This window comes from Papaver somniferum, chromosome 9 (assembly GCF_003573695.1).
Source record: "Papaver somniferum cultivar HN1 chromosome 9, ASM357369v1, whole genome shotgun sequence".
Lineage (NCBI taxonomy): Eukaryota > Viridiplantae > Streptophyta > Magnoliopsida > Ranunculales > Papaveraceae > Papaver > Papaver somniferum.
The window spans coordinates 21,488,926-21,502,499 of record NC_039366.1 but is presented as its reverse complement, the minus strand read 5'-3'; the positions used below and the strand labels follow the sequence as shown (position 1 = coordinate 21,502,499).

The 13,574-nt window shown below is 37.4% G+C and overlaps 3 protein-coding genes across 3 annotated transcripts; 1 reads left to right on the top strand and 2 right to left on the bottom strand.

Annotated features, from left to right (window-relative positions):
- Nucleotides 1–338: 338 nt before the first annotated feature.
- Nucleotides 339–1,292, bottom strand: LOC113311556 (F-box protein At3g07870-like). The gene has a single exon (XM_026560383.1). It carries the CDS (start codon nt 1,290–1,292, stop codon nt 339–341), a length of 954 nt encoding a protein of 317 aa, XP_026416168.1.
- Nucleotides 1,293–1,899: 607 nt separating this feature from the next.
- On the top strand, nt 1,900–3,633 carry LOC113308725 (putative pectinesterase 63). Its single transcript, XM_026557187.1, has 4 exons — nt 1,900–2,468; nt 2,571–2,777; nt 2,871–3,112; nt 3,202–3,633. The coding sequence occupies exons 1-4, from the start codon at nt 1,953–1,955 to the stop codon at nt 3,362–3,364; spliced, it is 1,128 nt and encodes a 375-aa protein (XP_026412972.1). The 5' UTR covers nt 1,900–1,952; the 3' UTR covers nt 3,365–3,633.
- Nucleotides 3,634–9,655: 6,022 nt separating this feature from the next.
- LOC113308115 (putative aluminum-activated malate transporter 3) lies at nt 9,656–12,729 on the bottom strand. Its single transcript, XM_026556601.1, has 6 exons — nt 12,374–12,729; nt 12,128–12,268; nt 11,766–12,038; nt 11,495–11,634; nt 11,274–11,420; nt 9,656–10,085 (listed from the first exon to the last, which is right to left on the bottom strand). Exons 1-6 carry the CDS (start codon nt 12,711–12,713, stop codon nt 9,735–9,737), a joined length of 1,392 nt encoding a protein of 463 aa, XP_026412386.1. The 5' UTR covers nt 12,714–12,729; the 3' UTR covers nt 9,656–9,734.
- Between the last annotated feature and the right edge of the window lie 845 nt (nt 12,730–13,574).

Sequence of the window (13,574 nt, the reverse complement as noted above, 5' to 3'; positions counted from 1 at the left end):
ATTCTTTTTTTTTTTTTTTTTTTTTTTTTTTTTTTTTTTTTCAATCAACTGGCTCGTGATGCCATGTTAAAACTTTGGTAATTCTTCTCTTATTTCATTCATGATACTTTCATAGATATTTATACAATACGGATTGAAGACTCAAAACTTTCCTAAGACACTGATTTGAGACTTTCCTTATAAGTCTCACAATCATGACTTACATAAACAATCCTTTCCTAATATATTACCACTTACCTTCTCAGTCTCAAGTTCGTGACTGATATGGGCAATACTTTCCATAGACTGACCACTACGGTCTTGGAAAGTATTACGACATTCCTAAGATAACACTTTCCTTAATACTTTATGCTAAACTCCTTATGCCAATGTGGGAAAATTTTGTTCCTATTATATACCCATATGTCAGTGCGACAGCCTCCATTATATGCATGAGCCAAATACAAATTATTATTCCCTCCAAGCAACTTGAGTGGAGAATTGTAATCAGTTGTGTACTCAAAATCTTCACAACGTGGCAATGCGATGTAGTGGAACTTCTCACCTTTCAAATCAAAGGCCACAATCTCACTTTCGTGTACCCTGTATTTACTACTTTGGTGCAACCAGAAAAGTGCTCCATTTGCATAGATTCCCGATAGATAACTGAATACGCAACGGTGACCAGTAAATCCGACGTAACTCCACTTCCCGGCGCCAAGAGTATACACATGAACATGTCCACACTCCCGTTCCTCTTTACAATAAAGAATTTTAACAACCTTGTAATCATTAGTTGAAGGACAATAGCCAAACCCACTTACCAAACGACCATAGGGTTTCCTTGTGCTTGATATATCCCTAGACCCAGGCAATTCAGAGTAATTAAATTCCGGAAGACAGACAGATTCTCCAGTAAACGGGTTGCAGACTAGAAAAGGATACGGAGAATATGCATAATATTTGCCAAAGCAAACCAAACCATTGCAAGAACCAACCATGCAACTTTTCGGGGCGGTTTCCGTAATGAATCTGCTGTTTTCAGTCTCCATGTTGTCAGAATAGTAGTTCATCAACTTTGAATCATCTTCATAGAAAAGTAGTTGTTTGATAAGTCTGTAGGAAACATAATGACCGAAAAGGAAACCTCCTGGCTTTTCAGTTTTATTACGGATGATTTCTCTCCAAGTTTTGCATACACGTTTGGCCTGTATTGCTGCATCAACAGGTAATCGAAAGAGTACGGTTTCTCTTTTCTTTTCCTTCTTTGCAATACGGCAAGAGAAGATGATTTCATTTATATACGAGTACATTTGTTTATTTCTGTACCCTAAAGGCCTAAAGCCTCTTAAGAAAAGCGGGGCAGAGGATCCGAGCCCATTTTCCCTCGGTGTGATGCACCATAAATGGGTTATAATGGTTGGAATGGCAACTTCCTGTACAAAATTGACAACCCCGGCAGAAGTCAGAGAAAAACGAAAACAGTATTACAACTTGGAAGGAAATGGTTGTAACAAGACAACTGATGAAATTTTTGCAGCCAAGTCATACAATTCTGCACTTAAAAAATCTCACATGAAAACATTTTGGATCGCAGACACCATGAAACAAGACAAGAATATTATAGCTAGCAGTCATCTTTTGATACGTCTCGAGGCCACAGCACACGGCGAAAATGGTTAGTGCTTAGAGAGGCTTTTGTAGCAAAGCATGTGACTTTAAAGTATGGTTCCATCAATAATGCCTCCAAGGCACATGGACTGCTGGTTGTAAAATTACATACTATATAAATTGTTTTACTATATATACAACAGACAATATCAACCTCAGAATGCTAATTAATAACCTATTTCAGGAGTCAATTTCATGCCAAAAAAGCACCGTTAAATACTCTCTCTTTCTCTTATAAAGATTTCATCTTCTGAAATTTCTAAAATACAAACAAAAACCAGCCAAAGAAAATAAAAAATAAAATGAAGACTTACATCATTTCTGCAACGTTTTTAGCTCCCATCCTTCTTGTTCTTCACCTAAATTTGATATTACTACATATAACTCCTGTGTTCTCAGCTCCTCTAGCACCGATCCCGACTAGGAAAGCGAGTTTGCAAAGTTGGTTTGCTGCAAATATACTCCCGTTTGATAAACGTGAAGCTGATCTTGATCCAGCTCTTGTAACAGCCGAGAAAGATGTAGTAATAATCAAAGTTCGTAAAGATGGTTCAGGTCAATTCAAAACTCTAACCGAAGCCGTTAAATCTATACCGAAAGCAAATACTAGACGTACCATCATTTCGATTGGTCCCGGAGTTTACAAAGAGAAGGTAACCATAGAAAGAGACCAACCATTTGTTACGTTTTATGGTGATCCCAAAGATATGCCAACTTTAACGTTTGATGGTACATCCAAAAAATATGGCGGTACAACTTTTTGTGGCTCTGTCACAGTTTATTCCAATTTTTTCATGGCTGTCAATGTCATCTTCGAGGTGAGTTTAATCTAATCAATGGATTTGCTTCTTTCCACAGATATTGCAATTTGATTGTTATTTTTAACGTTTTCTGTTGTACGTTTCTTGATAAATTGTTAGAATTCATCGCCGATGCCAAAGTTGGGAAGCATGGATGGTCAAGCAGTGGCATTAACTCTGGTTGGGGAAAATGCCGCGCTATACAATTGCAGGTTCAAAGGATTTCAAGACACATTATGTGATCTTCATGGCAATCATTTTTTCAAAGATTGTTATATCGAAGGCATGGCTGATTTTATATTTGGAAATGCCAAAACAATCTATCTGGTATAATAATAATATGATCTCTCTTTTGCATCTGTATGTCTTCTACATCGCGTGCCACTTCATGGGAAATGAGCTCTTTCGTGTTTAATGCAGAATACGGAGATAAAAGCACTTTGGGACTTAGGGGGAGTTATAACAGCCCACGGAAAGGAAAAACCGTCAGACGATACTGGATTTGCATTTGTGCACTGTTCAATTTCGGGTGTCAGTAATGGACAAACATACCTAGGTCGATTGTGGAAACCCTATGGAAAAACTGTCTTCTTGTACACAGACATGTCAAATGTTGTCCATCCGGAAGGATGGAGCGATAATGGAAATACTGGAGTTGATAGGTATTTACATGTTTTTATCCGTAGTATTTGAATGTATTTGAATGAAACTCAAAATTTTTAACCATATTTTCTGTCTTGGGCTGGTGCAGTACTTTATACAATGCAGAGTACATGTGTACGGGGCCAGGAGCAAACCTACGGGGTCGAGTAAAATTTGCCAAGAAATTAACAGATGCAGAAGCAAAACCCTTCATGGATCTCAATTACATAGGAGCTGCAAACTGGCTTCTCCCTCCTCCTCCGGTCAAATAATGTGGCTTCTCCCTCCTCCTCCAAGTCAAATAAATTCCAGCTCTCAGTCAATTCCGTATCAAGTTTGGCCTGTCTTCGGTTTGTACGGATTCGACTTGTAGAGAAACACTTTAGTATGCTTAGTTTCCAAGTTTTTTTTTTTTTTTCCGTTTTCAGACGAAATGCATGTTGTTCATTTTTGCGAGCATAAGATCGCTAAGTGATAATAAGCTCATTGCACAATTTTTTTTGGGGATTTTAATAAAGTGTCACACTTTTAATTTCATGTTTAAGAAAGTGCCACTGTTTTTTCTAGAATTTATTTAGTGTCACACATTTGACCTTTTCCATCCAGTTTTTTTTAAAAAATAGTTGACATCCGTTAGTTCATAGGTGGCAGTAGTTCAGTTTAGTAAAAGACATTTACGCCCTTCAATCATCTCCCTATAGTTCGTGTGTTCTTTGGAGCATTTCACCGAACAGATAGACCACGTCGAGTTCATCCGGCAACAACAACATCTTGCCGTCTTCTTACTGCCCAAATTCAGTAGTAACATACAGACCATGTCATTTAAACGGAGAATCCCATATAAAATCACATTGATTGAATCAATTTCAGCCAACTCTTGGACCAAAATTGTTGTTGTGTTCACTGTAAACACCAAGCCTAACCAACATGGATTCAAGCCTCCATTGCAGCATTAAATTCATTCTGTAGCTTCATAACCAACAATACCACACTCCCTGTAAACGCTTTCTTGCATCTGCAATTCGTCTTCAATTAGCTTGCAAAACTCATCTAGATAGAACCCCAGGCAACCACCAATTCGAGAGAACGAAGCCATGCTGGCACCCCCAAACTCAATTCCACCCGAACTTCACCATTAATCAACAAAATTTAATCAACATAATTCGAGAGACACAGAACTTCACCATTAAAATTAGTATCAAAAAAAAATAATCAACACAATGTAATCAAGACACAGATCCATAAACCAAGTATCTTCTTTGCTCCATCCACAAGATGATGAAATGAAACCACGTACCGCACTGCTTTATACTTGAAATTACCCCTTCATTCTTACTCCAATCTCTCCTTGCACCGATTGCAATAGCTCAATCATTCCTACCAATTCTTACCGACTCCATTGATGCCGCTGCTTCAAACTAGACTGCAATATACCATCGACCAACACCAACATCTCGTTTGCTGCCAGTTCACTCTCCATCTCCGTATCGGTATCGGTACAATCTCCACCCGAACGTTCTGTTGGAGACATAAATTTAATTTAGGATTTTGGTTCAACGTTAAAACCAAAGTGAACAGTGGTATCTAAAGAACATGAAAGAGATCGGATTTTCTTAAGGATTGTGAAGGGCAAATAGGTAAAAATGAAAATTTTCTTGACTTGTTCAACGATGATAGACCTGTTTGGTGGGCCGTGACGGAATACACGACGGTCGTGGCAGTTTATTAATTTCGAAAAAAACGGTGGCACTTTCTTAAACCGAAAATTGGAAGTGTGGCATTTTTTTAAAATTCCCATTTTTTTTGGCAATTCACAGTAAGCGTAACACTTCGAATACTAGATAGATATGAAATCAACTAAATCATGTATTCAAGTATTAGAAATTACAAAGTCCTTGGAGTAAAAAATACGCTCAAAATGGATTAGCCTACAACTTCATACTAAGTTCTTAAAGATATAGTCGAGAACAATTGCAGGTTCTCCCTAGTTCATCGAAAATTCATCCCTGCTAATAAGGTTTGAACTTTGCTGTTTTTGCGAGTTCATTGACAGAGTTATATGGCTTGATTTCCTGATCTCTGACTGGAACGCAGTTGGAAGATCATCTGGTGGCTGAATGATAAAAGAAAGCCAAAACAACAATGCTTGGTCATATGCTGCCAACTTTGCTCCAGGAAAGTGAGAACATTCATGACAGTGAACTAAATTTATTATGTACATTCGTTTAGCTTGTATATAATCTGGCATTGAGATCTGTTTTGAAATTATATTTAGTACTTTCTGTGTTCATTTGTCCCAACTCATTATCGCTGTGACAAAACGACTTAGCATAGCATTATATAATCTGATGGTATTTGAAAGAGTTTGATTATAAAAACTGAGAGCATGCATCTGGTAAAGCATATTGAAAGCGAGGCTCCTTTGAATGATTTATAATCACCTCCAAGTTTGTTTAAGTTTGAAGTTTTAGGGTCATACCAATAGAGGCTCCTTCTAACATAATTATACCATAAAAGTGCATTAATCATTGTGATTGCGAATGGCAAAACATAATAAGGATAATCCAGCTGTAGGCTAATCTCCATGAGCCAATGTGTCGAAATTCTGCCCTGGTAGTTTTGTTCCCCATCATACTCTTTCATGGCGTAACTAGTTCTGGTATCTCTATTATTTCTCTTGTATACCCATATGTCAGCACGAGAAGCTCCATTATTTAAATGAACCAAATACAAATTATTGCTCCCTACAAGCAACTTGAGTGGAGTAGCGTAACTTGTGTATTCAAAATCTTTAGAACGTGGCAATGCCATGTAATGGAACTTCTCACCTTCCAAATAAAAGGCCACAATCTCACTTTCTTGTACCCTGTAATTACTACTTTGGTGCAACCACAAAAGTGCTCCATTTGCATAGATACCTGATGAATAACCGAATGCGCAACAGTGACCAGTAAGTCCGATGTATCTCCACTTCCCGGTGCCAAGAGTATACACTTGAACATGTCCTCCCTGCCGTTCCTCTTTACAATAAAGAATTGAAACAACCTTGTAATCATTAGTTGGAGGACAATAGCCAAACCCACTTGCCACGAGACCATAGGGTTTCCTTAAGCTTGCTATATCCATAGCCCGGGCAATTCAGAGTAATTAAATTCCGGAAGACAGACAGATTCTCCATTAAACGGGTTGCAGACTAGAAAAGGATGCGGAGAATTTATATAAAATTTTCCAAAGCAAACCAAACCATTACAAGACCCAACCATGAAATTTGTCGGGAGGGATTCCGTAATAATTTTGTTGTCTCCAGTCTCCGTGTTGTCAGAATAGTAGTTCATCAACTTTGAATCATCTTCACAGAAAACTAGTTGTTTTATAAAGACCGAAATGTAGTTGTTGTAGGAAACATAATGAGCGAAAAGGAAACCTCCTGGCTTTTCAGTTTGGTTACGTAGGATTGCTCTCCAAGTTGTGCAAACACGTTTGGCCTGTATTGATGCATCAACAGGTAACCGAAACAGTATGTTTTCTAAAATATCTGTGCAGAGATTCTCCATTAACTTGTTCTAACTGGTTCTATCTATCTACTGAATTCTTCTGCCTTTTTCTCTTTTTTTTTCTCCTAGACTTCTTCTTTGCAATACGGCAAGAAAAGCTATCCAGCAGCGGCCATATTTATATACGAGTATTTGTTTATTTCTGTACCCAATTTTCTGATTTTTCCCACCGAGAAACCCACGTCTAGGAAAAGTCAAGCTCGCACCCATTTTCTGGATTAAAATATCCCTCACACCCATAATTTCTAAAATTATGTCTTCATTCTTCCTCCGTTTTCTTTAATGGCTTTTTTTATCATGAGAAGAAAGTTCAGTTCTTCTTCAAGCAAGCAGTTGCTGGCTTCTTCTTCAATTAGATTCCACCTGAATTATGAGGGGAGATCGAGACTTGGATTCAGCTAATGGAATAGTTAACGGCATCACTGGAAGAATCAAATTAATCGGTTTGCTGATGTTGATTTATGTGAATTAATGGATCGATTTTGAGATTGAGACAGAGACTTGAACGCTGGATTCTCGGTGATGCTCTACAACAACAAACAATCGATCTGGTGTTGTGTTTGATTGAAGAAGGTGTTAGAAGGAATGGGAACGAATGGGTACTTGATTGAACAGAGAATTATTAACAGCAGCAACAACGGATTTGTGGTGATGATTGGACCAATGCATAACCTGTTACGGTAATGATTCTCGAGGAAAAGATGCGTTAATTGAATCAACTGCCATGGCCACTGACCGAAATGGATTTTTAATTTAACAATTAGCTCAAATTTTTTGATTTTCAAGTTTTTAATTTGTGTTCAATGTGTTTGATAAAATGGCTGATAGAAAGATTGTTTTTGTTTAATGTTTTATTCAGGTCTTAGAATTGGCTGGAAATGCATCAAGAGATAACAAGGAAAATCGCAGTAAGATGCTATTTGAACAACCAGCAGGGGATCGACTAACTAAGCCGGAAGAAAAAGAAAACGGTGACACCGGCCTTAAACCTTACCTGATGTATCTAAACCAAAATAAAGGTTTCTGTTACTTTAGTTTAGGCATTCTTTCTCACCTCACCTCGTGACAATGATTGGGCAAATACTACAAAACTCATGGATGGCTTCCAATGTTCAGAACCCTCAAGTCAACAAATTACGATTACTCATAGTCTACTTGCTTATTGGATTAAGCTCAACATTTTTCATACTCGTGAGAAGTCTTTCTATAGTTTCTATGGAATGCAGTCAACGAAATCTTTGTTATCACAGCTAATGAATTCTCTTTTCCATGCCCCTGTACATTTTTATGACTCTACACCTTTTGGAAGGATTATAACTCTGGTAAGCATGAATTTTTTTTGAATTAGGATCAAATTTGGTCTGATTTGAGCATCATAGTCCCTGATCTCCCATTTGCACTACCATTTTCACTCCCTACCGCGATTAATGCGTATTCTATTCTTGGAGTGCTGCTGAGTCGATATGGGGAAGATAATGTTGTTGTTGAGGTTGCATAACGTGTTATGCATCTACAAAATTTGTTGCATAACTTGTTATGCAGTTCAGAAAACCTGCATAACCTGTTATGCAGGTTTAATTACAGATGATGGTGTAAATACATGAAAGAAGATGATGGTGTAAATACATGATTTTGACCAAGAGCCCCCGAATAACTGAAAGATAATGGTTTGCGTGGGAGTTAATGAAACATGAAAGAAGATGATGATGTGGTTATGACTGCATAACATGTCATTCAGTCGAGAAACTGTCTGCATAACATGTTATGCATTCGTGAAAATGGATGCATAACCTGTTATGCATCTACAAAATTTGTTGCATAACTTGTTATGCAGTCCAGAAAACCTGCATAACCTGTTATGCGTCCGAAAATATGGCTACATAATGCATTATGCATCGAGAAAATAGATGCATAACCTGATATGCATCCGTAAATATGGATGCATACTGCATTATGCATCAATTTTTTATATGTACGGCTAAAATCAACCAAAACAATGGTTACATAACTTGTTATAGATGCATAACTTTGTTATGCAGTCGAAAATATGGTTGCATAATTCGTTATGCGTCTGCAGAATGTGTTATGCATCGTTTTTGGTGACTGCATAATGGTTAAGTATCAAGTTTTCAAAAAAATTCCCTAAAATGAGGATCACCTCCGATTTTTTCGTTAAAAACAAACATTTGATATTCTTGTTTGTACTCGTTGCGTAGCTCTTTTAAAAAGATTTTCAACGATATAAAATTTGTAAAATTCTAAGGCGCGGATTTTTAGATATGTTATGTCCAAGTTGCGCTGCCAATTATACCCCTGAAAAAGATAGTATGCATAACCAGTTATGTATTGATTCATATAATAATTTCATATAATTATGGGTGTCACGGTATACAAAATTAATTGTGAGCCTGAGAACGAGAATATTTTTTTTTTTGGTCTCCCCCTAAGTTCCCCAAGGCTTAAAGCATCTTAAGAAAGACGGGCAGAGGATTCGAGCCCATTCTCCCTCGGTGTGATGCATCTCCCTTGTCTGGGCCTTCAGGCAACTGCATACCTTTCACACATGACCTTTTACATGTTCGCTGGTGGCGTTGCGTGGTGTGTTTTATATGCAAAAGCGGTGGTGTTTGTATACAATACTAGAGGTGTTGTCTTGATATTGGATTGGTTCTTTGTTGTTGGTTGGCAAAGATTTGATCACAGGTTTAGCCGGAACTCTTGGAGATTTGATTCCTTTGCTGAGCTGGTCAAGAGTAAACAATCTTTTCAGCAGCCATGCAGCCCATGACTAAACCTCAACTGTGATAGTACTCTTTGTTTTCCATTACTTTAAATCCTGCACAAAACTATGTTCTTTACTTTTCTTGAACAGTGATAAAAATCTCAGAAGTGTGGGATGAAAAAATGGTAGTATTCTTACGATTTATATGAGGGAAATTGATGGTAAAAGAGACTAACAAAATCAAAATTAGTTAAAAAATGAAACCAACTAAACCATATATTCGAGTATCAGAATTAAGAAGAAGTCCTTGGAGCGACAAATACTCTCAAAATGCAAAATCCAGAAACAATTGAGAATGCATCCCTGCTAATTAGGTTTGAACTTAGCTGTTTTTGCGAGATCATCGACAGCTTCAGCCAAGTGATCAAGCCGAGAAAAGAACTCAATCAACAAAGATGTGAATGTCGCAAGAGACAGTGCTGCAGTACTCTCGGAAGATGTGAATGCTGCAAGAGATAATGCTGTGCTGCTATCGGAACATGAGAATGTTGTATGGCGGAGGTGTTCAGTTGAGGAGTGGAGTTTTTCTTGTAATGTAGTATGGGGGGTATGTTTCAGATCTTTTATGTCTTTGCCTAAACATCTTATGAGTTCTGCTGCTTCATGGCTTGCTTTTCTGATCTCTGACTGGAATGCAGTTGGAAGAACATGTGGTGGCTGAATGATAAAAGTAACCCAAAACATGTTAGAAACGGTCGCCTAATGTAAACAACAAAAGTTCAGCAAGATGTCCATAGAAAATTCTGAAGAAATTGTACTAAAATGCAAGGGGAAATATATTACCCATGAATGTAACTAAATTCTTATGGTTACAATTTCTGTGCTACGCATTTGGGTTGGCACTCAACTACCAACTAGCCAAACTCAAATTTGCAATCAACCAATATTTAACGATAAAAAAAATTTTGGGGTGAAAGATGACAATTCTGTTATTCACTTCAATTAATTGTAATAGGCCAGATAAGTAAAAATTCGAGCAAAAGAATAAAGTAAGTCCAGTAGCTAATTTTAACCAAAAAAACTTTCTCCTACAAGGCTACAAACATCAGTACATGAATTCTTGCAGAAATGGAAGGGAAACTCAAGAATTAGAAAAGAAATTAGGACAAACGTACCTGAGCCTGAAGGGTTAAGAGGAGCAAGCTTATAAAATTACACTAATGAAGTCTCTCAAGATCAGCCATCCCAGATTTTCAATAACATATATATTTGTATAAGAGACGCTTAAAAAGTCTGAAATCGTTAACTTAGAGACTTCAAGTAAAGAGTCTAGCTCTAACCACTAGCATATGTACCTACACTAGCTAGGAAAAATTCCTTGAAGTCTCTGAGGACGAAAGCTGGACTTGCAAGAGTACCTATTTAAAACTGATCTCCAACGACTCAAAAATGTACTTGCAAATAGAAAGTTAGGAACATCAAATAACTGGTACCCATATAAGAGTTTTTTTTAATGATTATTTACCTTCCTGATGCTTTTCCAGACTTCGAAAAACAACACTACGTGCTGAAGCCTAGATTGCTGCACTTAAAGCTATACATGCAATAGGCAGTAAATATGAAGTTGAAGAAAGTATAGAAATACATGGGTTAATAGACAAGCATTCTCACACTATGTTGTTAGTACCAAATGGGAGTCTGGAAATGAGTATCTTCTCAATAATTTTGTGTCTGTGGGTACAAATTCGTTAGCAGAACAAGTTACAAAATAGAAAGTTTGCAGCTTCTATATCCTAGTCAGACCTCCTTCTGTAACTAATGAAGCGCAGGAAAATGAACTGTATGCGCTAGAAGTACTAATAAACTAAAGTAAGGGTTAATCTTCGGTAGATAAAAAGAAATTACCTGGATCTCTGAATGTAGGACACCATGAAGAGCCTTGACCTCATAAGCGCAATACCTAAGAACCGTACCAACTTTAACGTACTCTGACCAAGGATAGAGAAAATGACAAAATCTCCCATGTGGGGGCTCCCATTTAGCCGAATTAGCCTACAATGCATCAATAAAGCACGTTATAAATCATCACTAAATACTAGAGTTCTTTTCTTTTTCATATACAATACCAGTGTTTCAAGTTTCTTTGAGGAGTCCAGCGCAGATCGACATTTCTGATAAGCAGGTTCATCTGGAAATTCATCTAATACCGTTTTTGAGAACTCTGGCTGGTCAGATGCATCATCCTCTAAATATTTCTTAACACATTCTAAAGTCATGTCATCACAATTAAAACATATATTAGATCCCGAAGTATAGATTTCTTTTTCTTTTCAGGGTTGCACACTCAGGTTATAGCTGCAGGCTTATTCTTGCATCTATAGGGTAATAAAAACTGACCTTCAAGAGAATCCGCTACGGAGTCAAAGTCTTCGACAAGTTCTTTGTGCAGTTCTTCCCCAGCCCATATAGGGAAAATGAGTATATTAACAAGAGCCGCTACAAGCCCTCCAATGGAAATCAAATAAAGTCGAGTAACAGCAGTTTTAAGCGGATGTCCAACACGATAACCAGAGACCACAAGCGCGCAGAACGTGAGGAGTATGGTTCTAAAACCATCTCCATAAGGTTCCATAGATGGCTTTAGCTTCAATATAGAAGTGAATAGAGCTCCTGCATAACAATACATCTAGTTTACTGGTCGTCTTCGGAACAAATCTGAAGATTAATCAAATAGATGAAACATACACAATTCCACATACCGAAAAAGAATATGCCGACGCCAATTATGTAAGGTTCGGCAACAGGGCCACTATGTATGGCTGCTTGATCGATAGCTACAGCAAGGATTCCAGCAAGAAAGCATCCGATAACCCGACTAACACCTTTATTAAATGTGTCTCCTGAACAGATACATATGATTCAAACAGAAGAATAGAAAACTATCAGAATAGATCCAAATAATAAGAACAGGATCATCGATTATGAGAAGGCCAAATAATACGTACCAACAGTGTATTCAAACATACTAGCAACAGTGAGAATGCACCATACAACATCATTACCAAATAGTTTATAAGGTGATTGGCACAATACTAGCAAAGATACAATCAGAATAGTAAAACCCACTTTCAATGAAAATATTATCACTCTATTTTTATCTTCTTTTGCGAACTTCTTTATGCCATGGATACATCTTTTGAATGGAACAACAAAAACGCCTCCTCCTTTTGCAGTCGCAGTACTCTTCTTTTCATTAATCTTTTTCGTTTCTTTACTGGTTTTGGTAGAAGAATCAGCTTGTTTTTGATCATCTAGGCAAGGGATGTTGATCTTGACACAACCCATTTTGTTAAGATTTCAAATCAAAGAGAGAAGAATAAAAGTCTATTAGGGTTTGTTTCTTCTTTTGGTTTTTGTTTATAGGGAGATCTTGCTGTAATGTTGTAGTACGTGTATATTTATTTCACGCGGTATTTCTGTATCGTAACGGAATTAAACTCTCTATTTATAGTTCATTCTTGCATAAACGAGCAAAGGCCAAAGGGAGATACTCTGAGACGGAGCAATGATGTGACAAATGACCACCCAAAAATGTTGACTAAGCAACATTTGCGTCGCCAGGAAGATCTTGGTCACATGTTAAATATTAGATCCAAAGAAAAAGATTTTTGGTAATAAATTTACAAGATTATCATAATTGATTTTCTTTGATATCCGAAATAATGCTGGACACCGTCATAATACACGGTGATGCAGCTGCGCTGGGACAAGTGGGTGCATTAGGCCCACTTGTTTTCAGTTTCCCGGAGGGCAAAGGAGGTATGGCATAGGAAAGTAGAATTATCGCACGAGGAAAAGGTATAGTATATGATAGACTTTAATTCAAATGATACGTCTTGCATTATGATCAAAATTCTCATGATTACCAAAGGGGTGACTGGAATTAGCAGGGCCAGGGGATACCATTTTACATGAGACAAAAGAGTTATATTCGATGCTGATACTGGGATCAAATAGTATCCTCTGCTAAACCCGATAACCCCATCTAGCAATTGTGAAAATCCTGGATTTACACGTTTTACGTAATAATTTGGAGCCACAAGGAAATTTTCGGCCCATGATAGAACTTTTAGGCCCACCAACGTATTTCTAATGCCTCAGAAAATTCAAAATTTCGAATCACAAAATAAATGGTTCGAGCGATAA